This window comes from Salmo salar, chromosome 02, assembly GCF_965601325.2.
Source record: "Salmo salar chromosome 02, fSalSal1, whole genome shotgun sequence".
Taxonomy (NCBI): domain Eukaryota; kingdom Metazoa; phylum Chordata; class Actinopteri; order Salmoniformes; family Salmonidae; genus Salmo; species Salmo salar.
In genome coordinates, this window is record NC_138292.1 from 56858947 (window position 1) to 56886250 (window position 27304).

Sequence of the window (27304 nt, forward strand, 5' to 3'; positions counted from 1 at the left end):
CAATCATGTCAATGAGCTATATGGAGCCTTCCTCATTGTTACAAAATTTAAGCTGCATGGTTATGTGGTATGGAGCTCAATTGGGCCTCTGTTTGCCTCTGGAGCCTCCAATTACATCACACCATCCATATGGTGCCTCTGACCACATTTTCACATCAAGCATTAATTGGGTCTTAGCCCTCTGGGTGTGGGGATGATTGAACTTCCAATGGTAGTTCACTGTGCTGCAACTATATCAAATGCTTGTAAAAAGCTAAAGCAATTTTATAACATGCACAACACTATTCTTGTGAGATTGTCAACCCCAATTAATGTGTAATGTTAATACCTTTTCGTATTAGTTTTGTGGTTACTACAATGTTAGAAATGTAATAAATGTTCAATCTCACATCACTGACTTGTTTGATATTAGTTGAAATGGTCAAAGAACTAGACGGACCAGTTGATTAGTCTTCGGTTCGCAATGAAGGATGGGGGACCTAATAAGTTGACCTAAAAAAAAATCTAGTTTTAACATTTGAAACTATTCAAATGAGTGTTAAATACACTTCCGCTACTTGTTGAAGACTTCAAATTAGCCCCACCTAAAATCTCTTTAGGGCGCGCGGCAACGGCGCGCCACCTGCATAGAGCGTGAGCGCCGCGGCATAGTTCCCGGAAACGAGTTGTATGGGGCGGCGCCGTTCCTTGTTCGCCATACTTGCACAGGGAAGAGCAACAGAAGCACTTATTCTACAAGCGCCTGGGAGAAAACAGCAGGAAAACGGTAAAGACCTGCTTTCACAACATATACAATAGTTAACGATCAAGCACAGGACGGTTCATTATGTTTTAGACTTACTTTCTATCTGGTGTCATTTCCTCCAAACTTTGCTAACTAGCAATTTGCTGAGTTGTGCTAGCATGCCAACCACGGTAACGTTAGCCTGCTAACGTATCTAACGTTACATACTTCACACCCTGGCTGCAGCAGTGCCCATATGTAGCTGCGAAACATTAAGTAAACGTTGGTCTACTGTTAATATTTTGTTCTGCTGCAGTGGGACTTATGTAAAAGCGCGGAACATTTGTAACATAGTTTGGTTTAATTGGGTGGCAGGTAGCTAGAGTCCAACACCCATGTTGCTAATTAGCCAGCTAGCAATCCTCGTGCAGCTTGATGACTTGCGGCAGTGTCTAGCCGTTCAGAGACTAGTTAGCCACTGGTGTTAACACACTAGCTAGCTATTTTGCTGTCTTTGACGTTTGGTTACTTTGTCGCCTGAAACAGTGCCAAATTCGACGATTAGGTAACCTTTGTTCTTAGGTAGTTTAACACATTATGTTTAGGTTATTTTTTTTTTAGCTATTCGTTTGGATTCTCCAAAGTCAGCATCTGTACCTGTCAGTAACTACATTAACCGGTCAGTTTTTCTTTGCAGCAAGCTAACGCTACAACTCAAGCTATCTAGCGACCTACAGACAACAAAAGAATGGAAATGAGACTTCTTTGTTAGGTGTTTCTCTTCCAGGAAGTAACTCAAGTTCATAAAGCAATGTTGATAAGAGAACAAATGTATTGACGTACTATATTGATCTGTAGTGCACACTGCATACCCAGTTCCATTGCAACGCAAATTATACTTTTACAGCTGGTGGCTGTGTAGAGTATTGTCAGTGATTGCACAGGAGAAAGAGACTGTTTTGCACCTGTGCAGAGTACAACCCATTTTGTTCAAAAGGTTGAATAAACAATTAGTCATTATTTCAACTGTAATTAATTTCATCCATTGATGTTTACGGAAGCAAATTCTAGTTGGTGAATGTGAGAAAGGAAATTCATTAGTGTAGTTACACTTGTTTCCTGTCAACCAGAATTTTAAGTACCACATCCTGTCTGCTAGAATGAATTGGCATCTTCCTCTGACTGGGTGGGTGTAGTGGACCCTTAAGACTAGAAGCCAGGATGACATTGATTGAGCCCTATACGATGGAACATCACGGCTCATTAAATAGAGCATCCATAAAGTTAGCATTGGAAATTGCTTTAAATTGTCATTATTTGTCAATGAATAATCAATCCGTGACAAACAATCTCTCGTATATACTCAGGCGCTTGCAGATGTCTCTGTTCTGAACTTCCCATGCGCTTGCCAGCTGAGTTAAAATCAGGTCGACAAACCCCTGGCCCCTAGCCCCTAGCTCCCAGACAAAGTTGAGGATGACATTTGCCTAAGAGCAGGGAATAGGAAGGGAGATTTTACTCTTAAGTGACACTGCAAGTTTAGTGCAAATCATTACATAACATTAGCTCTGAAACACCCCCACCTTTGGTCAAAAGTTTATATAATCTGACACACATTTGTCAACCCAAACAGTTGAGTTATTTGGTTAATTATGTGGTATAGAGGTCTTCATGGGTCCAACCAAATACCAGACCAGGGTGGGTCTGGGGCCAAAGTGCAAACTTTTTCCTCGGATCTGGGCCGGGCCCTATTTGATTGTCATCAGGTCTTGGGTCTATGTAACTACAGCTGATAGACCCGCATGGACCCCACCACGGCTCTGCATAGCATATTTGTTTTACACTAATAGAAGGGTTAAACAACATATAAAGCAAGACATGTTCATTAAGTAGAAGAGCAACTTGGCTGATATTTATATTGCTTTTACATGGGTCTAGACCTGGTCCCATTAGGTTGGTCGTCGGGTCCATTCGGGTCCGCGTCTTTCCTTGGGTCTGTTCTTGCAAGATGGAGATGGGTTGACCACCGATGTGTGTGTGTAAAAGCAGTCGGTGTGAGTCTGCAACCTGGTCTTAGAACGTTTCGTATTATTCTTTACGCAAATCGAAGACAGTAGATTTCGTATGGTATGTATTAATTTGTGGATGCCCATCATCCATTATGTATGATTTGTTACGGACCAATTTGTTGTGGCTACCGTTAGCTACATGGCTAATGTAGCTATACTGGGGATTAACCTGTTGGGGCTAGGGGGCAGTATTTGCACGGCCGGATAAAAAACGTACCCGATTTAATCTGGTTACTACTCCTGCCCAGTAACTAGAATATGCATATAATTATTGGCTTTGGATAGAAAACACCCTAAACTTTCTAAAACTGTTTGAATGGTGTCTGTGAGTATAACAGAACTCATTTGGCAGGCCAAAACCTGAGAAGATTCCTTACAGGAAGTGGCCTGTTTGACCATTTCTTGCCCTCCTTGATCATCTCTAACAAATACAGGGGATCTCTGGCATGACGTGACACTTCCTACGGCTCCCATGGGCTCTCAGAAGGCGGGAAAAAGCTGAACGATGTAATTCCATCCCCAGGCTGAAACACATTAGCGCGTTTGGCAAGTGCTCTATCAGAGGGCCATTAGACTGAGGCCCGTGCATGAGGGGATAGCATGCTTTTACTTTCACTCTCTTTGTAATAAAAAACGATTTCCCGGTCGGAATATTATCGCTTTTTTTTACGAGAAAAATGGCATAAAAATTGATTTTAAACAGCGGTTGACATGCTTCGAAGTACGGTAATGGAATATTTAGAGAAAAAAAATGCCACGAAATGTGCTGTGCTCGTAACCCTTCTTTACCCTTTCGGATAGTGTCTTGAACGCACAAACAAAACGCCGCTATTTGGATATAACAATGGATTATTTGGGACCAAACCAACATTTGTTATTGAAGTAGAAGTCCTGGGAGTGCATTCTGACGAAGAACAGCAAAGGTAATAACATTTTTCTTATAGTAAATCTGACTTTGGTGAGTGCTAAACTTGCTGGGTGTCTAAATAGCTAGCCCTGTGATGCCGGGCTATCTACTGAGAATATTGCAAAATGTGCTTTCACCGAAAAGCTATTTTAAAATCGGACATATCGAGTGCATAGAGGAGTTCTGTATCTATAATTCTTAAAATAATTGTTATGCTTTTTGTGAACGTTTATCGTGAGTAATTTAGTAAATTCACCGGCAGTGTTCGTTGGGAATGCTAGTCACATGCTAATGTAAAAAGCTGGTTTTTGATATATGAACTTGATTGAACAAAACATGCATGTATTGTATAACATAATGTCCTAGGGTTGTCATCTGATGAAGATCATCAAAGGTTAGTGCTGCATTTAGCTGTGGTTTGGGTTTATGTGACATTATATGCTAGCTTGAAAAATGGGTGTCTGATTATTTCTGGCTGGGTACTCTGCTGACATAATCTAATGTTTTGCTTTCGTTGTAAAGCCTTTTTGAAATCGGACAGTGTGGTTAGATTAACGAGAGTCTTGTCTTTAAAATTGTGTAAAATAGTCATATGTTTGAAAAATGTAAGTTTTTGCATTTTTGAGGTTTTTGAATAACGCGCCACGGGATTACACTGGCTGTTATGTAGGTGGGACGCTTGCGAGGTTAAGGTTAGGAGTTTGGTTAGCCGGCATCTTAACTAGCTAACAAGTAGTAAGTAGTTGCTAATTAGCTCAAATGCTACCTTTGAGTTGCTAGATATTTGCGTTATACACCCACCCGACCAACCACCCACCTTTCGTTTTTGCCTTAAGTAACATTCTGTCTTACGTAACCATATCCTACTAATTTCAGTGTCCCCTACATTTACTATGCTACGTCAAGTCTGAGACCAGGCTGGAGTCTAAGCAGGCCCCTGGCTGCCCTGTGCTCAGGCATGTTTATCACTGCAGTCAAATCCATGTTCCACTGTCTGCAGGGTGAGCTCTCTCCTTCTGTGGCATTCCACCCAGCCTGCAAGTTCTGCTAGTTCAGGCAGGTCAGGAGGCTGGATGTATGTTAGCGGAGTCACTATTATTCCAGTCACGAGCAAGTCACAAGGTCCGAGTCTCAAGTCGAGTCCAAAGTAGAACGGGTCGAGTCTCGTGTCAAGTTCAAGGCGTGTATTCTAAGGGCAAGTCAAGTCACGTGTTTTTTCAAGTCAAGTAATAAAAATAATCTATACATGCAATGACTTGTTCAACTACAATTCTTTGTCTGTTTATTGAGGCTACCATACAGCCCGTTTCATTATTTTGTCTCCAACACATTTTGATTATGTAATTGTAAAATAGGGACCTTGTAGCAGTCTTAAACAACAGTCTCAACGTCAACAGTGGGGAGGCGACTCCGAGATGCTGGCCTTCTAGGCAGAGTTGCAAAGAAAAAGTCATATCTCAGACTGGCCAATAAAAAGAAAAGATTAAGAGGGCAAAATAACAGACACTGGACAGAGGAACTCTGCCTTGAAGGCCAGCGTCCCAGAGTCGCCTCTTCACTGTTGATGTTGAGACTTTTTTTGCAGGTAAATAAGCTTCCAGTTGAGAACTTGTGAGTCGTTTGTTTCTCAAACTAGACACACTAATGTACTTGTCCTCTTGCTCAGTTGTTCACCGGGGCCTCCCATTCCTTTTTCTATTGTGGTTAGAGCCAGTTTGTGCTGTTCTGTGAAGGGAGTGGTACACAATGTTGTACGAGATCTTCAGTGTCTTGGCAATTTCTCGCATGGGATAGCCTTCATTTCTCAGAACAAGAATAGACTGACGCGTTTCAGAAGAAAGTTCTTTGTTTTTGGCCATTTTGAGCCTGTAATCGAACCCACAAATACTGATGCTCCAGATACTCAACTAGTCTAAAGGAGGCCAGTTTTATTGCTTCTTTAATCAGAACAAGAGTTTTCAGCTGTGCTAACATAATTGCAAATTGATTCTAATGATCAATTAGCCTTTTAAAATGAGTAACTTGGACTAGCTATGTGCCATTGGAACACAGGAGTGATGGTTGCTGATAATGGGCCTATGTAGATATTCCATTATAAATTAGCTGTTTCTAGCTACAATAGTCTAGCTACACTGTATTTCTGATCGATTTAATGTTATTTTAATGTTAAAAAGTAATTTTTTTCTTTCAAAAACAAGGACATTTCTAAGTGACCCCAAACTTTTCAACGGTGGTGTATGTTAATAGCAGTGACGCTATTACTGTGTAACTCCGGTAGGGCAACATCTGAAAAATGGCGCACTTGGTGGTGTGTACCGGTGGTCGACCAGTCGGTGTAAGCCAACATCACCGACGACAGAGAACGCTTGATTGTCAAGGGCACTTGGTTCTATTTGTGACGCAGTGCAAGTCCCGCCTCTCCTATCTCCTCATTGGTTTTAAGAGCATATACCCACGTGAGTGATTGAAAGATGAACTTAGGTCCACATTCCAGTCCAGTTGGTGGTATTTTTATTTTTTAACCATTTAACTAGGCAAGTCAGTTAAGAACAAATTCTTATTTACAATGACTTCCTCGGAAACAGTGGGTTAGTCTGGGTAGCCATTTTGATTAACTGTTAAGTAATCTTATGGCTTGGGGGTAGAAGCTCTTAACCTTACGGTCGGATGCCGAGCAGTTGCCATACCAGGCAGTGATGCAACCAGTCAGGATGCTCTCGATGGTGCAGCTGTGAACTTTTTGAGGATCTGAGGACCCATGCCAAATCTTTTCAGTCTCCTGAGGGGGAATAGGTCGTGCCCTCTTCACGACCATCTTTGGTGTGTTTGGACCATGATAGTTTGATGTGGACACCAAGGAACTTAAAGCTTTCGACCTGCTCCACTACAGCCCCTTACTGTTATAGTGCCTTGTGTGCTATGTAGGTAATACCTTAAATTCCGTGATGAGAGGATGGTATGACGATATGAACATCTGTATACCACCGAAAGCCTAGTGGATTTACCAAATATACACGGGCAATAGCACAAAATAAATAGTGCCGGTTAAGCCTCATACAGGGGCTATCTGAACGGACACAATTAGAGGGCAAGACTTCACAACCACCCCTTGAGAAACCAAATTTAATCTAACAGGAGCTCAAACGGGTACATAAGCACTTTGCCCCTCCCAGGACCATACAATTGGCAATTACAGCCAATAAACTGGTTCTACAATGTAAAAGGCAATTTCCACATACATTGTTAGATTCGTCTTAATCAGACTTAATGATTATATTTTATAACATTATTGCTCCATGTATGAATGGCTAGCTTAATGTTACCACGTAGCCTATTTCTATGCACACTAAGGCACACGGTTATATTAAGCACAACCAGAAGGACATAGATATAGGACACGGACTTACGGAAGTCCGACATAACCTGGGAAATATTGACCAAGGGATAAACCATACATTTAATTAAACAAACAGAACTTCAACAGCAAACATTTTGAGAGAACAAAGCGCTCTCCACTGGCAGGAGTTTGGCGAGCGCAAGTGAATAGACGAGCCTATTCTGCGTCTTCGCCACAGTAATACATTTTTAAATTCCAAATGCAAGCCTTTATGATCTATTTAATGCTATTTTGACTAGAGGTCGACCGATTATGATTTTAACGCCGATTAATACCGATTAATTGGCCGATTTCTTCTTTTTTCTCTCTTTTTTTGTATTAATGACAATTACAACAATACTGAATGAACACTTATTTTAACTTAATATAATACATCAATAAAATCAATTTAGCCTTAAAATAAATAATGAAACATGTTCAATTTGGTTTAAATAATGCAAAACAAAGTGTTGGAGAAGAAAGTAAAAGTGCAATATGTGCCATGTAAGAAAGCTAATGTTTAAGTGCCTTGCTCAAAACATGGGAACATATGAAAGCTAGTGGTTCCTTTTAACATGAGTCTTCAATATTCCCAGGTAAGAAGTTTTAGGTTGTAGTTATTATAGGAATTATAGGACTATTTCTCTCTATATGATTTGTATTTCATATACCTTTGACTATTGGATGTTCTTATAAGCACTTTAGTATTGCCAGTGTAACAGTATAGCTTCCGTCCCTCTCCTCGCTCCTACCTGGGCTCGAACCAGGAACACATTGACAACAGCCACCCTCGAAGCACCGTTACCCATGCAGAGGAAGGGAAACAACTACTCCAAGTCTCAGAGCGAGTGACGTTTGAAACGCTATTAGCGTGCACCCGGCTAACTAGCTAGCCATTTCACATCGGTTACACCAGCCTAATCTTGGGAGTTGACAGGCTTGAAGGGGTGGGTATAATTTGTGTAACGTTCAACAGGAATCTGTTCCAAAAAATGTAAAGTAAAAGGTTGCCAACCAACAACGCATACAAACCTAGCTAACTAGCTGCCGAATAGGCATCAACTCACCACGTAGCTTATTCTTAATGTTTGTCCATAGGCAAACAGACATGTGAGGACGGACATTTTTTGGAATAAATGTCATGAGTGAAAAATGCAATGAAATAGACCACTCCCTACCTGGTATCTTATTCTGCCGCTATACAACTTTGTATGCGTTGTTTTTTTGGAAACCTTGTTATTTACGAAGTTTTTGGAATAGATTCCTGTTGGAACGTTCCACAAATTATACCCACCCAGGTTGAAGTCATAAACAGAGCAATGCTTGAAGCACAGCGAAGGGCTGTTTGAATGAATGCTTACGAGCATGCTGCTGCCTACCACCGCTCAGTCAGACTGCTCTATCAAATCATAGACTTAATTATAATATAATAAACACACAGAAATACGAGCCTTAGGTCATTAATATGGTCGAATCCAGAAACAAAAGTTTTTCTTTCAGTGACATACGGAACAGTTCTGTATTTTATCTAACGGGTGGCTAAGTCTAAATATTCCTGTTAGGCATTGATGTTTATGGTTGGGTACATTGGTGCAACGGCAGTACTTTTTTCCCAAATGCGCTTGTTAAATCAACACCCGTTTGTCGAAGTAGGCTGTGATTCAATGAAAATTAACAGGCACCGCATCGATTAGATGCAACGCAGGACACGTTAGATAAACTAGTAATATCATCAACCATGTGTAGTTAACTAGTGATTATGTTAAGATTGATAGTTTTTTATAAGTCTAATGCTAGCTAGCAACTTACCTTTGCTTCTTGCTGCCCTCGCTTAACAGGTAGTCAGCCTGTTAATCCTTGTGGAGTGCAATGTAAGGCAGGTGGTTAGAGCGTTGGACTGGTAACCGAAGGTTGCAAAAACGAATCCCCCCCCTGAACAAGGCAGTTAACCCCCGTTTCTAGGCCGTCAACCCCTGTTTCTAGGCCGTCATTGTAAATAAGAATGTGTTTTTAATCTGACTTGCCTAGTTAAATAAAGGTGTGTGTGTATAAAAAATAATAATAATAAAAAAAAAAAACATCTTAAAAAAAATAAGAAATAAAAAATAGGCAAATCGGTGGCCAAAATTACTGATTGTTATGAAAACTTGAAATCGGCCCTAATTAATCGGCCATTCCGATTAATCGGTCGACCTCTAATTTTGACATACCAAACGAGCAGTAAGCCTAATCTAGTAATTGTTTGGTGGTGAGCTTGCGAAGTAAACAGTTAATATTATTGATCACCAAGCAATATTTGGAGCTGCATATTTATGGTGTCCTCCCTACAACTTGACGTTTGGGCTGCACCTGATCCTATAGCATTCCAGCAAATCGGCAATATGTTGCTATCAGGCTGACGACACCACTCGCTTTGCAAAATACATTTAGAAATCTATATTATTCAATTATTGCACCCACACTGCTCGTGCATGCCAACGAGGGTCTGCGTTGCCAAGGGCTAAAATAGAAATCAGTTCTATTTCTGACGCAGATCGCACTGCAAGTCCTGTCTCTCCCATCTCCTCATTGGTTTATAGAAACAGGTACCCACGTGTCATCTCTTTTAGTTATACCCATGTGGGTGACTGAAAGACGAATGAGGTCGGTGGCAGTAATGCACCTAATTTATGAAAGTTGCCCATCACAATATTAAGTCCAGAGAAGAAAAGGCCTGGAAGGAGGAGAGATGACTAGAAACGATTCATTTTTTCCCCCCACCTTTATTTAACCAGGTAGGCTAGTTGAGAATAAGTTCTCATTTGCAACTGCGACCTGGCCAAGATAAAGCAAAGCAGTTCGACACATTCAACAACACAGAGTTACACATGGAATAAACAAACATACAATCAATAATACAGTAGAAAAAGTCTATATACAGCATGTGCAAATGAGGTAGGATAAGGGAGGTAAGGCAATAAATAGGCCATGGTGGCAAAGTAATTACAATATAGCGATTAAACACTGGAATGGTAATGTGCAGAAGATGAATGTGCAAGTAGAGATACTGGGGTGCAAAGGAACAAGAGAAATTAATAAATACGTATGGGGATGAGGTAGTTTGATAGGCCATTTACAGATGGGCTATGTACAGGTGCAGTGATCTGTGAGCTGTGCTGACAGCTGGTGCTTAAAGCTAGTGAGGGAGATATGAGTCTCCAGCTTCAGTGATATATACCTGCTGAAGACCGTGCTACGGGTGGTTGCTGCTATGGTGACCAGTGAGCTAAGGCGGAGCTTTACCTAGCAGAGACTTGTAGATGACCTGGAGCCATTGGGTTTGGCGATGAGTATGAAGCGAGGGCCAGCCAAGGAGAGCATACAGGTCGCAGTGGTGGGTAGTATATGGGGCTTTGGTGACAAAACGGATGGCACTGTGATAGACTGCATCTAATTTGTTGAGTAGAGTGTTGGAGGCTATTTTGTAAATGACATCGCCGAAGTCGAGGATCGGTAGGATTGTCAGTTTTACAAGGGTATGTTTGGCTGCATGAGTGAAGGATGCTTTGTTGCGAAATAGGAAGCTGATTCTAGATTTAATTTTGGTTTGGAGATGTTTAATGTGAGTCTGGAAGCATTGTTTACAGTCTAACCAGAAACCTAGGTATTTGTAGTTGTACACATATTCTAAGTCAGAACCGTCCAGAGTAGTGATGCTAGTCGGGCGGGTGCGGGCAGCGATCGGTTGAAAAGCATGCATTTAGTTTTACTTGCATTTAAGAGCAGTTGGAGGCCCCGGAAGGAGAGTTGTATGCCATTGAAGCTCGTCTGGAGGTTAGTTAACACAGTGTCCAAAGAAGGGCCAGAGGTATACAGAATGGTGTCGTCTGCGTAGAGGTGGATCAGAGAATCACCAGCAGCAAGAGCGACGACATTGATGTATACAGAGAAAAGAGTCTGCCCGAGAATTGAACCCTGTGGCACCCCCATACAGACTGCCAGAGGTCCGGACACCAGGCCCTCTGAGTTGACACACTGAACTCGATCAGAGAAGTAGTTGGTGAACCAGGCGAGGCAATCATTTGAGAAACCAAGGCTGTTGAGTCTGCCAATAAGAATGTGGTGATTGACAGAGTCGAAAGCATTGGACAGCTCTGTGAATACGGCTGCATAGTAATGTCTCTTATTGATGGTGGTTATGATATCGTTTAGGACCTTGAGCGTGGCTGAGGTGCACCTATGACCAGCTCTGAAATCAGATTGCATAGCGGAGAAGGTACTGTGGGATTTGAAATGGTCTGTTATCTGTTTAATTTGGCTTTTGAAGACCTTAGAAAGGCAGGGTAGGATGGATATAAGTCTGTAGCAGTTTGGGTCTGGAGTGTCTCCTCCTTTGAAGATGACCGCGGCAGCTTTCCAATCTATGGGAATCTCAGACGATACGAAAGAGGTTGAACAGGCTAGTAATAGGAGTTGCAAGAATTTCGGCAGATCATTTTAGAGAGGGTCCAGATCGTCTAGCCCGGCTGATTTGTAGGGGTCCAGATTTTGCAGCTCTTTCAGAGTATCATCTATCTGGATTTGGGTGATGGAGAGGCTTGGGAGAGTTGCTGTGGGGGATGGAGGGCTGTTGATCGGGGTAGGGGTATCCAGGTGGAAAGCATGGCCAGCCGTAGAAAAATGATTATTGAAATTCTCAATTATAGTGGATTTATCGGTGGTGACAGTTTCCTAGCCTCAGTGCAGTGGGCAGCTGTGAGGAGGTGCTCTTATTCTCCATGGACTTTACAGTGTCCCAGAACTTTTTTGAGTTTGTTCTACAGGATGCACATTTCTGCTTCAAAAAGCTAGCCTTAGCTTTCCTTACTGCCTGTGTATTTGTTCCTAACTTCCCTGAAAAGTTGCATATCACGGTGGCTATTTGATGCTAATGCAGAACGACACAGGATGTTTTTGTGCTGGTCAAGGGCATTCAGGTCTGGAGAGAACCAAGGGCTATATCTGTTCCTGGTTCAACATTTTTTGAACGGGGCATGCTTATTTAAGTTGGTGAGGAAGGCACTTTTAAAGAATAACCAGGCATCCTCTACTGACTGGGTGAGGTAAATATCCTTCGATGATACCCGGGCCAGATTGATTAGAAAGGCCTGCTTGCTGAAGTGTTTTCGGGAGTGTTTGACAGTGATGACGGCTGGTCGTTTGACCGCAGACCCATTACAGATGCAGGCAATGAGGCAGTGATCGCAGAGATCTTGGTTGAAAACAGCAGAGGTGTATTTGGAGGGCAAGTTGGTTAGGATGATATCTGAGGGTGTCCGTGTTTACGGATTTGGGGTTGTACCTGGTGGGTTCATTGATCATTTGTGTGAGATTGAGGGCATCAAGCTTAGATTGTCGGATGGCTGGGGTGTTAAGCATGTCCCAGTTTAGGTCACCTAGCAGCACAAGCTGGGGCACAGCTGGGGGCAGAGGGTGGTCTGTAGCAGGCGGCAACGGTGAAAGACTTGTTTCTGGAAAGGTGGATTTTTTTTTAAAGTAGAAGCTTGAATTGTTTGGGTACAGACCTGGATAGTAAGACAGAACTCTGCAGGCTATCTCTGCAGTAGATTGCAACACTGTCCCCTTTGGCAGTTCTATCTTGTCGGAAAATGTTATAGTTAGGGATGGAAATTTCGGGGTTTTTGGTGGTCTTCCTATGCCAGGATTCAGACACGGCTGGGACATCCGGGTTGGCAGAGTGTGCTAAAGCAGTGAATAAAACAAACTTAGGGAGGAGGCCTCTAATGTTAACGTGCATGAAACCAAGGCTTTTACGGTTACATAAGTCAACAAATGAGAGCACCTGGGGAGTAGAAGTGGAGATGGGCACCGCAGGGCCAGGATTAACCTCTACATTGCCAGAGGAGGAGTAGTTGACTGCTATATGTGTGGATTAATTGGTGGAGTAGAGGACCTTGTGCATTTCAGTTAAAATAACATCTCAATTTTTATATCCCAGGACAAATTAGCTAGCAACAGCAAGCTATCGAAATAGGACAAATTAGCTAGCAATTGCAAGCTAGCTAGCAAAATTGCTTTTCGATCTGTCCCCAAATTAATGTAATTGGTTCAGAGTTTGTTTTGATATTTTAACCTGCGTGTCGTATCGTGTTTGGTGTGGGGGGATAAAATAAATGTATGCACGATGGCGCACGTGCACAGTTTGGGTTCCGTGTATCTCACCCGATCTGTGTTGATTGACAATTTGCAGTTCCGTTCAAAGGGCCAAGTGTGCGTTTTACTCGCCAATATGTGGCTACTGTCTCTGGCTGCGTGGAGAGTAATCCATGGTGCTTCTGTCCCACAAAATGAGTAACCAAGTGTTACAAAACCTGGCCATGTAATTTCAAATCATCAGTCTCAAGTCTTGAGGCTCCAAGTCAAGTCTCAAGTTATTTTATTTTCTATACAAGTGGACTTGAGTCAGACTCGACTACTCTCTATGTTAGTGTTAACACCCCTCTAGCCAAAGGGGATACCCATTCTCCCAACTTTTAATGAGATGTTTTGTGTACATTTGTTTCCAAGGCAAACTAGCCTTTTGTGAAATAGGCTACAGTTAACGTGTTACGAACTCTGCCAGTAACATCACATATTATTGTTATAGATGCGTGGAAGGGCTTCTTTTTTTATTATTACCAAATTAGAATGCATTCGTCCAATTAGTTGGAGTGTTTGCTGTCAAGGTTCCAAGCTGCCTTCAAGATAAGATGACACGCATTTCATATTAGGCCTGAATCATAATTGCGGACTCAGGCGGTTTGCCTCGCCGTTGTTTAAACACCGGCCTATTAGCCTCTTCTAACGGCTTATTGTTTGTCTCTTGTATATGGGCCGTGTAAGGTACTGACTAAGCGTTAGGTCTATGATGGAACTACTACGCTGTCACACTGATGGTGGGCTTCCTTAACTCTTGAGACCAGCTCACATAAACACATTAGAAACATCTCTATATTCAGCACAAGGTTTCCGTTTGGAATGTGTGGTGCCGGACGTTTGACAGGCAGCATTTATTTACTGGACCCATATGCATCGGGAGCGTAACCTAATTAGGGCGTCCACCCACAGTACTCAGGTAGACACAAATCCCGTTTAGGTTATGGTAATTCATTTGAACAGAAAATGCAAATCGAGAATGCAACGATGTTACCTAATTCCGATGCCCACAAATACTTTTTCTCAGTCAATAAGACGAGTAACGAATAGCAAAATCACTAGCCTATTTTAATTTACTATCCCCATGTAAAAGTTGACCTATTGTTCAGCTTGTCGAGAAAGAAACAGCCTATTCCAAACTGACTCTGGGACAGTTGTGGGACGATAGATCCCAAATTCATACAACCAGTAGGCCTAGGCTACATAAAACGAACGTTAAACAGCTGTGAGTCTGATGCAACCGATAAGAACATTTATCCCTAAAATGTTGATCAACTATTATTTCTTCATATTTATAAGCGCAGCAATGTGCAGAAGACAGTAGGCTACGTGTGAATGTTCGTTCCATAATGCAATTAGCGGGGAAACATCGTTGTCATAAGCAAGCAGTTACATGTGACAGATGAAATTTAGAGGGGAGAACGAATATGCAACAACTAGCATGGGTACTGGACAATGAAAGAAAGTTGATATAAAATAATTGCCTTTATGGATATGGTCTGATTTTGGCTAGGCTACTTTGAAGCAAGGTAAGATATATAGTAAAATGTTCAGGATTCCAAAAATGAAGTATATGTTTTCAAAAGGCATACTGCCTCCAGCTCATTGCAAAGTGGTGAGTGACACCCTGATGAAGCCTGCCTTCTATTGCTTATGCATTTGCTGTTTGAGATGCTGTATCAGCAGCTCTCACGCTGTCTTACAGATTTTCCCCTTAAAGGCTCTGTAGCTGTATGCTGTGCGAGTGTGATAAATGAGATACATAACCAATATACACACACGGAAATTTAATTTCACGAAATTAATCAAATGAACCTATAGACCGTTAAGCATGACCAGTCAAATGTATTTAAATCGACTGGTATTTCCGTCAATTAATAGGATAAAAAGCATTATTTCGCAATGGGATTTTCTTCTTCTGGATAATTGGCCAGTGCCAATAGTATTTATTGGTCTTTCTAAAAAAGCTTTTGTTCCTATATCTTTGTTACCGTGTAGATTGGCTTTAGTGAGGGATTAGTTTCCTAATACATGTACTAGTGCTAAGAACCTTGGCGTGATCCTGGACAACACCCTGTCGTTCTCCACTAACATCAAGGCGGTGACCCGATCCTGTAGGTTCATGCTCTACAACATTCGCAGAGTACGACCCTGCCTCACACAGGAAGCGGCGCAGGTCCTAATCCAGGCACTTGTCATCTCCTGTCTGGATTACTGCAACTCGCTGTTGGCTGGGCTCCCTGCCTGTGCCATTAAACCCCTACAACTCATCCAGAACGCCGCAGCCCGTCTGGTGTTCAACCTTCCCAAGTTCTCTCAAGTCACCCCGCTCCTCCGCTCTCTCCACTGGCTTCCAGTTGAAGCTCGCATCCGCTACAAGACCATGGTGATTGCCTACGGAGCTGTGAAGGGAACGGCACCTCCATACCTTCAGGCTCTGATCAGGCCCTACACCCAAACAAGGGCACTGCGGTCATCCACCTCTGGCCTGCTGGCCCCCCTACCTCTGCGGAAGCACAGTTCCCGCTCAGCCCAGTCAAAACTGTTCGCTGCTCTGGCACCCCAATGGTGGAACAAGCTCCCTCACGACGCCAGGACAGCGGAGTCAATCACCACCTTCCAGAGACACCTGAAACCCCACCTCTTTAAGGAATACCTAGGATAGGATAAAGTAATCCTTCTAACCCCCCCCCCCCCCCCCCCCCCCCCTTAAAAGATTTAGATGCACTATTGTAAAGTGGTTGTTCCACTGGATATCATAAGGTGAATGCACCATTTTGTAAGTCGCTCTGGATAAGAGCGTCTGCTAAATGACTTAAATGTAAATGTAAATACTATACACTGTACGCCATAAAAAAACAAACTGCGTCATTCATTCTCCCCGCTCCATTTTCCTCCAAATCAAAGTCCCACCAGGCTGCTAGTCTTATTTTATTTGTATTTTTTAATAGTCTTACACTCTTTGGTTAACAAGGATCCAGATGTGCTTTTAACTCTTAATAAGACTAAAAGGCAACATTTAAATACTTTCACTCCCCCAAGCTCCAGCGAAGAATGATAGATCACCAAAATCAAGTGGAAAATAACTTTCAGTGAATGCTTTTCTTTTTTTCTTTTCCATTCCTCTGCAGTAGCAGACACAGAGGATTCATGATAAGGCTATTGTGGGAGAGAAAGCCTTATTGGGATTGTTGGACGCTTCTTGGCATAAACACAGCTCTTCCTGCTTTTGTGAGTCCCTCCAGTTGTCATGACTCAAGTGTATTGAGGAGAGGCCCCTCATTCCAATTATAACCCCTGGATGATCCATCTGGAATAGATTTTTTTTTTGGCCATCTTGTTTGTTGTGAATGTCATTAGGCTTGCTGTCAAATGGTTTTAGTTGTTGGTAAGATGGCATCAAATGATGTCAGCATGAGTTCAAAGGACAGAGATGGGCAGGTTGAATTTTGAGTCATTTTTGAGAAAAGCAATTTCAAGAACAGTTTCATAAATTAAGCCTGGAAGTCAGCCCAGATCCAAACATAAGTTTTGTCATGACAACGACCTTAGGTGTTTGCCATTACAGATCTGGGGCAAACAGGCAACAACATCTAAGGACCATGGTCGTTGAATGTGTTGATCTAAAGAATGTAGCCTGCATGTGGTCTATTTTAGGAGCATGTAATTTCTGTATGTCAACATCGTTTTGACCGAAGCTTGACCACATCTGTCAGTGTAGTTGAACTTACTTGATAAATAATGAAAGGAAGACATCACTGTAACGTATGACAGTCAGTGTAAGTAGATTAGTGTGAGCTTGTTTTGAAAAGTCAGGCTAATAGGCCCCTGGAGACCAATGGTTGTGAGAGACTGACTGTGTTTGATCTGTTTTTAGAACAACCCCTCTGGTGGTTCTCCCAATGCTAAGGAACACACCTCTGCTCCTCTGACCTCAATCTTGTGTGTGTTAGGGGCCCATGTCATGTGACTTTTCACACATGACCTCATTTGATGGAGATGGTCTCCCACTAGCTTGACGCTGTTTCAGTGTGCCTAGATTTTTCACATTAGATCCAGGATTAAGTCATCAGTAGTGACTTAATTATTTTGTGATGTAAAGAACGAAAGAAAAGTTTCTGCACCTTTTTTGGTTCTTCTGATCAGGGAACTTTTCTGCATTTTAGTTCCTTGTTTGTTGCCTTGTGTGATGTCATAGCAGCATTTCATAGTAATTGATGAGATGCTGTCATCCTTTAATTTGAGCAGAATATACTACATCCTCTGAGAAGAAGCCACATGGGAGGAGTAGTGATTAGTGGAACTATTTATTTGCCAATAATATTGGTTGTAAACATTCCTCCTCTCTTCTTCCTCTTCCCCGCCCTCTCTGTCACTTCTCTTTCTCTCCACAGACATGGCTGAGGACGATTTGACTCCGGAGCAGCTAGCAGCCATCGCTGCGGAGAACGACGTAGGCGAGACAGTCAACTACAAGCCCCCAGCCCAGAAGACCCTGCAGGAGATCCAGGAGCTGGACCAGGACGACGAGAGCCTCCGGAAGTATAAGGAGGTTCTGCTAGGAGCTGGCGCTGCAGCTGTCGCTGGTGAGTGTGTGTGTTTGTCATTTCTCTCTCAATATGTGTGTGTTTGTATGCGTGTCTGCCTGGCGCCTGCTTAGTATCTTTACATGTCATATCCAAGATGGCGTAGCAGTCGGACGTGTGTCTTGTCCTGTCCCGTGTAAATATAGTTTTCCTCGTTTTTTTTCCTCTCGTGTATATATTTCATATATATATTTTAATCTCACTTTCCAACGATGGACTGAATATACTCTCCTGCAACCCGCCTCACGCAATGTGGTACGGATCTGCTATTTTTATACTTTAGAATCGGAACCCCCATCAGAAGTTAGCCAGCTAACTAGCTACTAGTCAGTTAGCCACTGCTAGCGGTCTTCACCGTTAACTCGGACACCAGCCAGCCTCAGCTCGGTCAATACCTGCCAGTCTGCACAGCACACTATCAACCCAGAGAGAATCAAACTGCTTTTTCTCTTCTACATCTTCTAATTCCTACCGCAAACTCTGAACCTTTACACAGGATCATCGCAGCTAGCTAGCTGCAATCCGAGTGGCTACTCCTGGCTAATGTCTCTGTACCAAAGCAAGCACCAGTTAACCTTGAGCTAGCCTCGAACTAGGCCCATCTCCCGGCTAGCCAAAGAGGTCCACCAGCTAATTCTTGAGCTACAATACCTCTTTTTCCATATGGCCTGGACCCATTACTGCTGACACGGAGTCCTGCCGATCCATCACGACTGGTCTGCCGACGTATTCGTCCGAGGTGGTTTCAACAGGCTATTCCGTTGCGACGTCGCTGAAGGCCCAGCTGCTAGCCCCGGCCCGCTAGCTGTCTGAATCGCCGTGTCTCCAGCTTGCCTACTGAAGTAGCGACTACTGAACGGCTCCCTGCCGCACCTATTGCTACTCATTGGACCCTATGATTACTCGGCTACACATGCCTCTCCCTAATGTCTATATGCCTTGTCTATTGCTGTTTTGGTTAGTGATTGTCTTATTTCACTATAGAGCCTCCAGCCCTGCTCAATATGCCTTAGCTAGCCCTTTTGTCCCACCCCCCCACGCATGCGGTGACTTCACCTGGCTTAACTGATGCCTCCTATAGACAAAAGCTCTCATCACTCAATGCCTAGGTTTACCTCCAATGTACTCACATCCTACCATACCGTTGTCAGTACATTATGCCTTGAATCTATTCTTCCACGCCCAGAAATCTGCTCCTTTTACTCTCTGTTCCAAACACACTAGAGGACCAGTTCTTATAGCCTTTAGCCGTACCCTTAGCTTACTCCTCCTCTGTTCCTCTGGTGATGTAGAGGTTAACCCAGGCCCTGCAGCCCCCAGCACCGCTCCTATTCCCCAGACGCGCTCATTTGTTGACTTCTGTAACCGTAAAAGCCTTGGTTTCATGCATGTTAACATCAGTTTGTTTTATTCACTGCTTTAGCACACTCGGTCAACCTGGATGTCCTAGCCGTGTCTGAATCCTGGCTTAGGAACGCTACCAAAAATCCAGAAATTTACATCCCCAACTACAACATTTTCCGACAAGCTAGAACTGCCAAACGGGGCGAAGTTAGCCTGCAGAGTTCTGTCATACTATCCAGGTCGGTGCCCAAACAATTTGCGCTTCTACTTTTAAAAATCCACCTTTCCAGAAACAAGTCTCTCACTGTTGTGGCTTGTTATAGACCCCCCTCAGACCCCAGCTGTGCCCTGGACACCATGTGTGGACGGTTCTGACTTAGAATATGTGTACAACTACAAATACCTAGATGTCTGGTTAGACTGTAACTCTCCTTCCAGACTCACATTAAGCATCTCCAATCCAAAATTAAATCTAGAATCGGCTTCCTATTTCGCAACAAAGCCTCCTTCACTCATGCTGCCAAACATACCCTCGTAAAACTGACTATCCTACCGATCCTTGACTTTGGCGATGTCATTTACAAAATAGCCTCCAACATTCTACTCAGCAAACTGGATGCAGTCTGTCACAGTGCCATCCGTTTTGTCACCAAAGTCCCATATACTACCCACCATTGCGACCTGTATGCTCGCGTTGGCTGGCCCTCGCTACATTCGTCGCCAAACCCACTGGATTCAGGTAATCTATAAGCTAGGTAAAGCCCCGCCTTATCTCAGGCCAACATAGCAACACCCACCCGTAGCACGCGCTCCAGCAGGTATATTTCTCTGTTCATCTCCAAAGCCAACACCTCCTTTCGTCGCCTTTCCTTCCAGTTCTCTGCTGCCAATGACTGGAACGAATTGCAAAATTCACTGAAGCTGGAGACTTATATCTCCCTCTCTAACTTTAAGCATCAGCTGTCAGAGCAGCTTACTGATCACTGTACCTGTATACAGCCTATCTGTAAATATCCCTCCCAACTACCTCATCCCCATATTGTTATTTATCTTTTTGCACCTCAGTATCTCTACTTGCACATCATTTGCACATCTATCTGCACATCGTGTTAATACTAAATTGTAATTATTTTGCATCTATGGCCTATTTATTGCCTTACCTCCCTAATCTTCTACATTTGCACACACTGTACATCGATTTTTCTATTGTGTTAATAACTGTACGTTTGTTTGTTTAACTCTGTTGTTTTTGTAGTCACACTGCTTTGCTTTATCTTGGCCAGGTCGCAGTTGTAAATTCTAACTTTTTCTCAACTGACCTACCTGGTTATATAAAGGTGAAATGTAAAAAAATAAATAACACTGTTTAGCTCTGGGAGAAGGCTATAGCTAGTACCCAGGGACTGTTTGTATCTCAAAATAAACAAATGTTTGTGTAATGTTGGGGCCCTTCCAACTAATGGATAGCTGTCCTGATTTGAGCTCTCATCTGGGGCAGACCGTTGGACAGCTGGTTGTTACTGATAGTATACATGCAGTCCTCGTTCCTAAATGTTGCCTCTAAGAAGTATTGGTCTGTACAATCGATTAAAAGTTGTAATGTTTAAATGGAGGCCTAGGTAATGGCAATAACTTCACAGATTTCAATTTGGTTGTCATTTAGACACAAATGCATAATTATGTAAAAATACATTTAAGTAATGTCTGTGCTTAATGTTAGAATATAAAATACGTTTGATGTATTTTCACACCAAATGACCTATAAAGGTTAAAGGTCTGAAACCAAACATTACATATCAGCAAACCTATGGTTAAGTAAGTAGGGTGTAATTGTGTCCAGGTTGCTGTGGGTCAGTTACATGATCCATATGAATGTTCTTTGTCTGGTCTTGTTGCAGATCCCAGTGTTCCCAACGTCCAGGTGACACGGTTGACACTGATGTGTGAGACTGCCCCGAACCCACTGACCCTTGACCTGCAAGGTGAGCTGTAGTACTTTGTTTACTGTAATCCCCAGAAATGGACATCTTATCGCATGAGCATCTCAAAACATGGGGGAAATGGTTCCGAGTGTGTAACTGGCCTTGACAAACTGATCTGTTACACCGTGTTCTAAGAAAAGACCTGCTACTGTCACGTGACTCTTGAGGTGAGCAAGAGACCTTGTGCTGCTGAACAGAATGACCTGAGTCACCCTGAACGAGGCAGGCCAGTGCCAGTACAAATGTGTGCATCACACTCGCCTATGTACTTGTAGTGACGACTGGCAGTCATAAACTAACACAGAAAAAGGGTTCCTGGGGAACAGTATAACACAGCCACACTTGTCAGAAGCAACATGCTGGAAACGGTGAATGAATAGGAATAAATTAGGTGTCTTTTGAACATTTCAAAGCCTTACCTCATGGTCTTTCCATGTACAGCACGTATTGCAAATTCTGGGTTAAAAACTGGTTCGAACCATTCATCGTGGAGGGAATAAAGAGAATACTGTATTGCTTCCCCAGTCTGTTCCACTGCTAGATGTTGAGGTAGAGTGCTGCAGCACTGCTAGAAGACAGTATTAAAACCCCTGATTAAGTGTGCTAATGAGGCAGTGCCACTGCTGGGCTGAGATAATGACCCCTGCTGAGGTGTCAGAGCTGCCTAGGACTCTACGTGGCTGTTAGACACCCTGCTCTCACACTCCACACTGGGGCCCTGTGGACGGCAGTCCCCTGCTGCATGCCCTAGTTAGTGGGTGTGTGTGTGTGAGAGAGTTGGAGAAACCTTATTGTTTTTTCCGTCATTGTCTTTCTAACAGGAGATCTGGAGGCCTTTAAGAAGCAGTCCTTTATCCTGAAGGAGGGAGTGGAGTACAGAATAAAGATCAGCTTCAAAGTGAGAGCACAGTTCAGATCTTTTGCAGTGGTCCTTGCTGACATTTAAATGTACATGTAACTGCCAAAATAAAGGAAACCCCAACATAGTGTCTTAATAGGGTGTTGGGCCACCATGAGTCAGAACAGCTTCAATGCACCATGGCACAGATTCTACAAGTGTCTGGAACTCTATTGGAGGGATGCGGCACCATTCTTCCATAAGAAATTCCATAATTTGGTGTTTTGTTGATGAAAAACGCTGTCTCAGGCGCCGTGCCAAAATCTCACATAAGTGTTCAATTAGTTTGAGATCTGGTGACTGAGACAGCCATGGCATATGTTTTACATTGTTTTTATACTCATCAAACCATTCAGTGACCACTCGTGGCCTGTGGATGGGGGTATTGCCATCCTATAGGGGCATAGCCATGGTTGCCAAAATAATGGCCCGCCCAGCATTTTTATGCATGATGGGATGTTAATTTCTTAATAAACCCAGGAGCCACACCTGTGTGGAAGCACCTGCTTTTAATATACTTTGTACCCCTCATTCACACAAGTGTTTCCATTATTTTGACAGTTACCTGTACAATTGAACTACATTGATTCTCTTGTTATATTTCAGGTCAATTGAATTGAGTCAATGTAGTTCAATTTACGTGAATGAAAGCTGTTTGTATAAAGACCCCATCGGTTAAATGCAGATTACACATTTCAGTTGAATGCATTCAGTTGTACAACTGACTAGGTATCCCCTTTTCCCTTTCCCTAAAAAGGTGGTGGCAACACTTTTCTTTCCCCCCCACTAGAAATCAAACACTCAGATTGTGCCATTAGTGAACTTGGCTTACCGGTAGGTATTGTATTTTTCAGATTTCATGGTTCACTAGGTCTTTTAAATGGCCTATTTCTGTCAGATGAGCTTGCGATAAGCTAGATTGATTTTCCATGCCGCTAACGATGCCTCTGTCTCTGCAGGTGAACAAGGAGATTGTCTCGGGACTCAAGTATGTCCAGCAGACCCACAGGAAAGGAGTGAGAAGTGAGTGCTTGCTGCTTCCTATCCCTCGTTTGTTCCTTCCTCCCATAGTAAATGTGGGAAATTGTGCCCTAGACTGAAGCGAATGTTGACATCAACGTTGAAGTTTCCCACTACCATCAGTTTCTACAGATTGCCCTGTTAAGGGAATGTACTAGGTGATACATTGTCATGGTTTCCAAATGTTGGTCCTAACAGAATTGAAGAGATAAGTGGCATGATGTTACATCAACACGGTTGCTTTAGACAGTAAGGGAGGCATTTTAAATTAATTAGTTCAATGAAGCGCTGTAAACACTTAAGGCCTGTAGAGACTACCATTGTTTAATGTTGACAGACAGCCCCAGCCCACACACTGCCTTCCCTTTTAAATCTGCCAAGAGAAACAGAAAAACAGAAAACTGAAAAACAGACTCAACAATGTCAATAGGGATATTATTGAGAAATTGTTTTGAGGCATTCATCTCACATTTTACTGAGCATAAGAGAAAGGCAGTGGCAGGGCATGAAATGTTTGTTTGAAACTGGATACAAGTCGAGGCACAAAACAGCCTGTTGTGTCAATTGCTTTATTAGTGAGTCGTGTTTGAGGCTTATTGAGAAATCGATAGATCAAAATAAATTGGAGCAGGCCTCCTGAGTGGCGCAGCGGTCTACGGCACTGCTACCCGGGTTCAATCCCAGTGTCTTCCGGGTTAGGGAAGGGTTTGACCAAGCGAGATTTCCTTGTCCCGTTGCGCTCTAGCGACTCCTTGCTGGGGGCCGGGTGCCTGCAAGCTGACTTCAGTCCCCAGCTGGACGGTGTTCCCTCCGGCACATTGGTGCGGCTGGCTTCTGGATTAAGCGAACTGTGTGTCAAGAAGCAGTGCGGCTTGGCGGGGTCGTGTTTCGGAGGACTCATGGCTCTCGACGTTCGCCTCTCCCGAGTCCGTAGGGGAGTTGCAGCGATGGGCCAAGGCTGTAACTACCAATTGAATATCACGAAATTGGGGAGAGAAAGGGGTAAAAGTACAACAAATTATATAAATTGGAGTAAAACAATTATCAGTTGTTTTTCATTAGTCCTGTTTATTGATAACTTTCTTCCCAGAGAGCAAGTATTTTCTCCAAGTAGTTACTCCTTATTTCATTCCTTTTTCTGTTTATTGCCTAATGAACACCACCCTGTATTTCTTGTCCTCCCTGGTGATTCAAACAGCCCTTTTCTCTCGGTCTCTGTAGTTGACAAGTCGGACTACATGGTGGGGAGCTATGGGCCAAGGCCGAACGAGTACGACTTCCTGACCCCGCTGGAGGAGGCTCCTAAAGGCATGCTGGCCCGCGGCACCTACAACATCAAGTCCAAGTTCACCGACGACGATAAGCACGACCACCTTTCCTGGGAGTGGAACCTCAACATCAAGAAAGACTGGAAAGACTAAGAAAGAGGCCTTCAAAACCAAACCCCACAACCATGTCCCCATTTCTCCATGAGTTTATTTTCTTCTACTTCATTCCATCCTCATGTCTTCAACTTCATTCCGACCCTTCCCATCCCTCTCTCGTTTCTCGCCATTTATCCGTCTGCATTAGTAGCAGCAGCAGAAGCAACGCCCCCCTCTGTCCGTCCATCCCCCCTCTGCTTTCATTGGTTGCATAAAATCCACCATCATTGATTCATTGCCCTCAACCTACCATCCATGCAACCTTAAAGGCCCAGTGCAGTCAAAAATGTGATTTACCTGTGTTTTATATATATCCACACTGAGGTTGGAATAATATTGTGAAAATTATGATAATGCTCTTTCAGTGTTGGAGCTGTTTGAAAAGACTGCCTTGGTGGGATGGAGTTTTGGCCCCCCTGGTGACATCACCAGTCGGTAAATTAGTTAATAGACCAATAAAGAATAGTTCCAAACCTCTCTGCCAATAACAGCTAGTTTTCCCTTCCCCACTGAGGCCACTCCCAGACAGTCCTAACCAAATTCTTGCTTGAGAAGATGCTCTTTTCTAAGAAGCTATTTTTTTTATTTTTTTGAACCATTGTTTTCAATTAAAATCACAGTAAGGTACTCAATTGTTACCCAGAAATGATTTGATATATAAAAAACAGCTGCATTGGACCTTTAAGTCTCCCATAGCTGTACTGTGCAGGATCTATCCTCCAACCCCTCCTGGTTTGTCCTGCTTGAAGTGATTAAACCCCCCTTTGCTCCCTAAATGGTCTTCCTGTCAGTAAGAAGTACATGTGGAAAAGCAAGTGTACAATCAACTTTTCATTTAGCCTTTTTTTATATATAATTGTATGAATAATAGTATACTGTGGCTTTGTTCATGTCACTGTTGATATTAATCAGCTTTTATGGTCATTCCTTCCCCGACATCTTTTTCTGCCCCTTTTTAGCATTCCTTTGCTTGCCTCCTTGCTAGTTTTTTTTTTTAGGGTTTTTTAATATTTTACCAAGACCTGCCTTGTTAAAGATATTCTCCTGAACTTTTGTATTCTTTTTTGCCAGTAGTTCTGAAAGTAGCATCCACGACCCAAAAGTGGTCTCTGAAAATTGCATGTGTCACAAATGTGCAGATATGTGCACCACGACATTGCTCTCGCTCTACTGTGTGTGTGTCTTGCTAGCTGTCACTCAAATGGTGAGGGGCTGAAACTCAAATTACTAAGGGGCTTGCCCAAGTGGGGCTTAATGTAGGGAAAAAAGTTCTGGAGCATGTCTTTTAAACGTACAGTGGATTAATGAGCTGCTTTACTTCTGCTCCTCCTACCCCCCTTAAATGTTTAAACCTTTCCTCTTACATGGGGATTGGGGCCAAGGTAACCTAATGTAGCAGGTGTATAAAAAATAATTACGCCTGAAACTAGATCCCCTACATAAGGGGTATTCAACTCTTACCCTACGAGGTCCGCATCCTGCTGGTTTTCTGTTGTATGTGGAGGAGGAGTTAAAGTGGCGTGTCGCCTTGTTAACGTCCAAAAGCAGAAGTCCATTTCCCCTGAAAACAGGAACATCCAGTTCTTGGGGACTTGGCAGAGGCTAGGGCGAAGGAAGTGAAAGATGTGACATTTGGGGGGGGGGGCTGCCTTATACAGAAAGATCAAAAGAATCAGTTTCTCTCACCAATAATCAGTTTACTACTCTTCCGCAGATATCATGGTAGATGATGAGATGGTGCATGCCTTGGGCTGTATATTGTGTATTTCATGTGGTGCTTGCCATCAGGTAGACTCACTCAAGGGCATATTGTACTATCAACTGTTCACCATCTTTATCTCTATGCTTGTTGAGATTCTCACTGTCGTGTTTACACACATGCTGCTCCCGGCCTGTTTTGTCTAAACTCAACCTCCACTAGTAAACATGGTAGTTAGAATGAGAATAGAATACACCACCTAGAATTTACCCATGTGTTTTTTTTTCTTGCCCACCCCAGCAAGCCACTTCATCATTATTGTTAACACTCTTGTGTTCCTTAGCCATGAGGCCTTATTGTCGACTTTGGTCGCGTGAAAAAGAAAGACACAATTATTTTCTTTGTTTGCCTTAATGTACATCAATCCCCAGTCAAATTTCCCTCCTCCCCACCTCACTCACATTTTGTTACGACCCTTAGAGCCTGCTGTCGGAGGTCAAAGGTGATGACAAGTACCAGAGAAGGCACAGGAGTGGAGAATGACTCACCGTCTGCTGCTGGAGACATTGACGGTGTTTCAGTTCTCATTAGGAACAGGAGCTGGTAGGGTTAAGATGTACACCTCCACAGTCAGGCCACAGCCTTTGCCCAATGACATATTGACGAAGAGAGGCGTTGATGGAAGAACGGTCAAGTTTGAACAGAGTAGGATGTGCTAGCAGAAAATGCGTGATACTGTTTGAGTATGTTAAGAGGGAGGGATTTTGGATCAGAAAGTGGAATTGACATGTACTGTACCCTAAGCATATGGATGTAAAAGTGTTTCAGATATTGTGAATGATCTTATGCTTTTCCATACATTCCTTCACACATTGTACAGTTTCAATGATGATGCTGGCATGCTGGTGGGGGTTGTATAAATATTTGATCATTTGTGATTGCTCTTCTTGGACAATAAAGATCTTGCTCAACTTGGCCTGTTGTGTACAGACTGTCTCTGGTTTTCAAAGTTGATTTGTGGGTAAAATAAGTAAAACCATTATTTCCAGTCTTGATCTATTCAGCAATCACATTTTACAACTTCTCAAGATTTCTACTAGT

General features: G+C 43.0%; 1 protein-coding gene across 1 annotated transcript; it reads left to right on the forward strand.

Annotated features, from left to right (window-relative positions):
* Positions 1–622: 622 nt before the first annotated feature.
* On the forward strand, positions 623–27179 carry LOC106588090 (rho GDP-dissociation inhibitor 1). Its single transcript, XM_014176761.3, has 6 exons — positions 623–766; positions 17645–17836; positions 21079–21162; positions 21984–22060; positions 23020–23083; positions 24302–27179. The coding sequence occupies exons 1-6, from the start codon at positions 670–672 to the stop codon at positions 24499–24501; spliced, it is 714 nt and encodes a 237-aa protein (XP_014032236.1). The 5' UTR covers positions 623–669; the 3' UTR covers positions 24502–27179.
* The last annotated feature ends 125 nt before the right edge of the window (positions 27180–27304 follow it).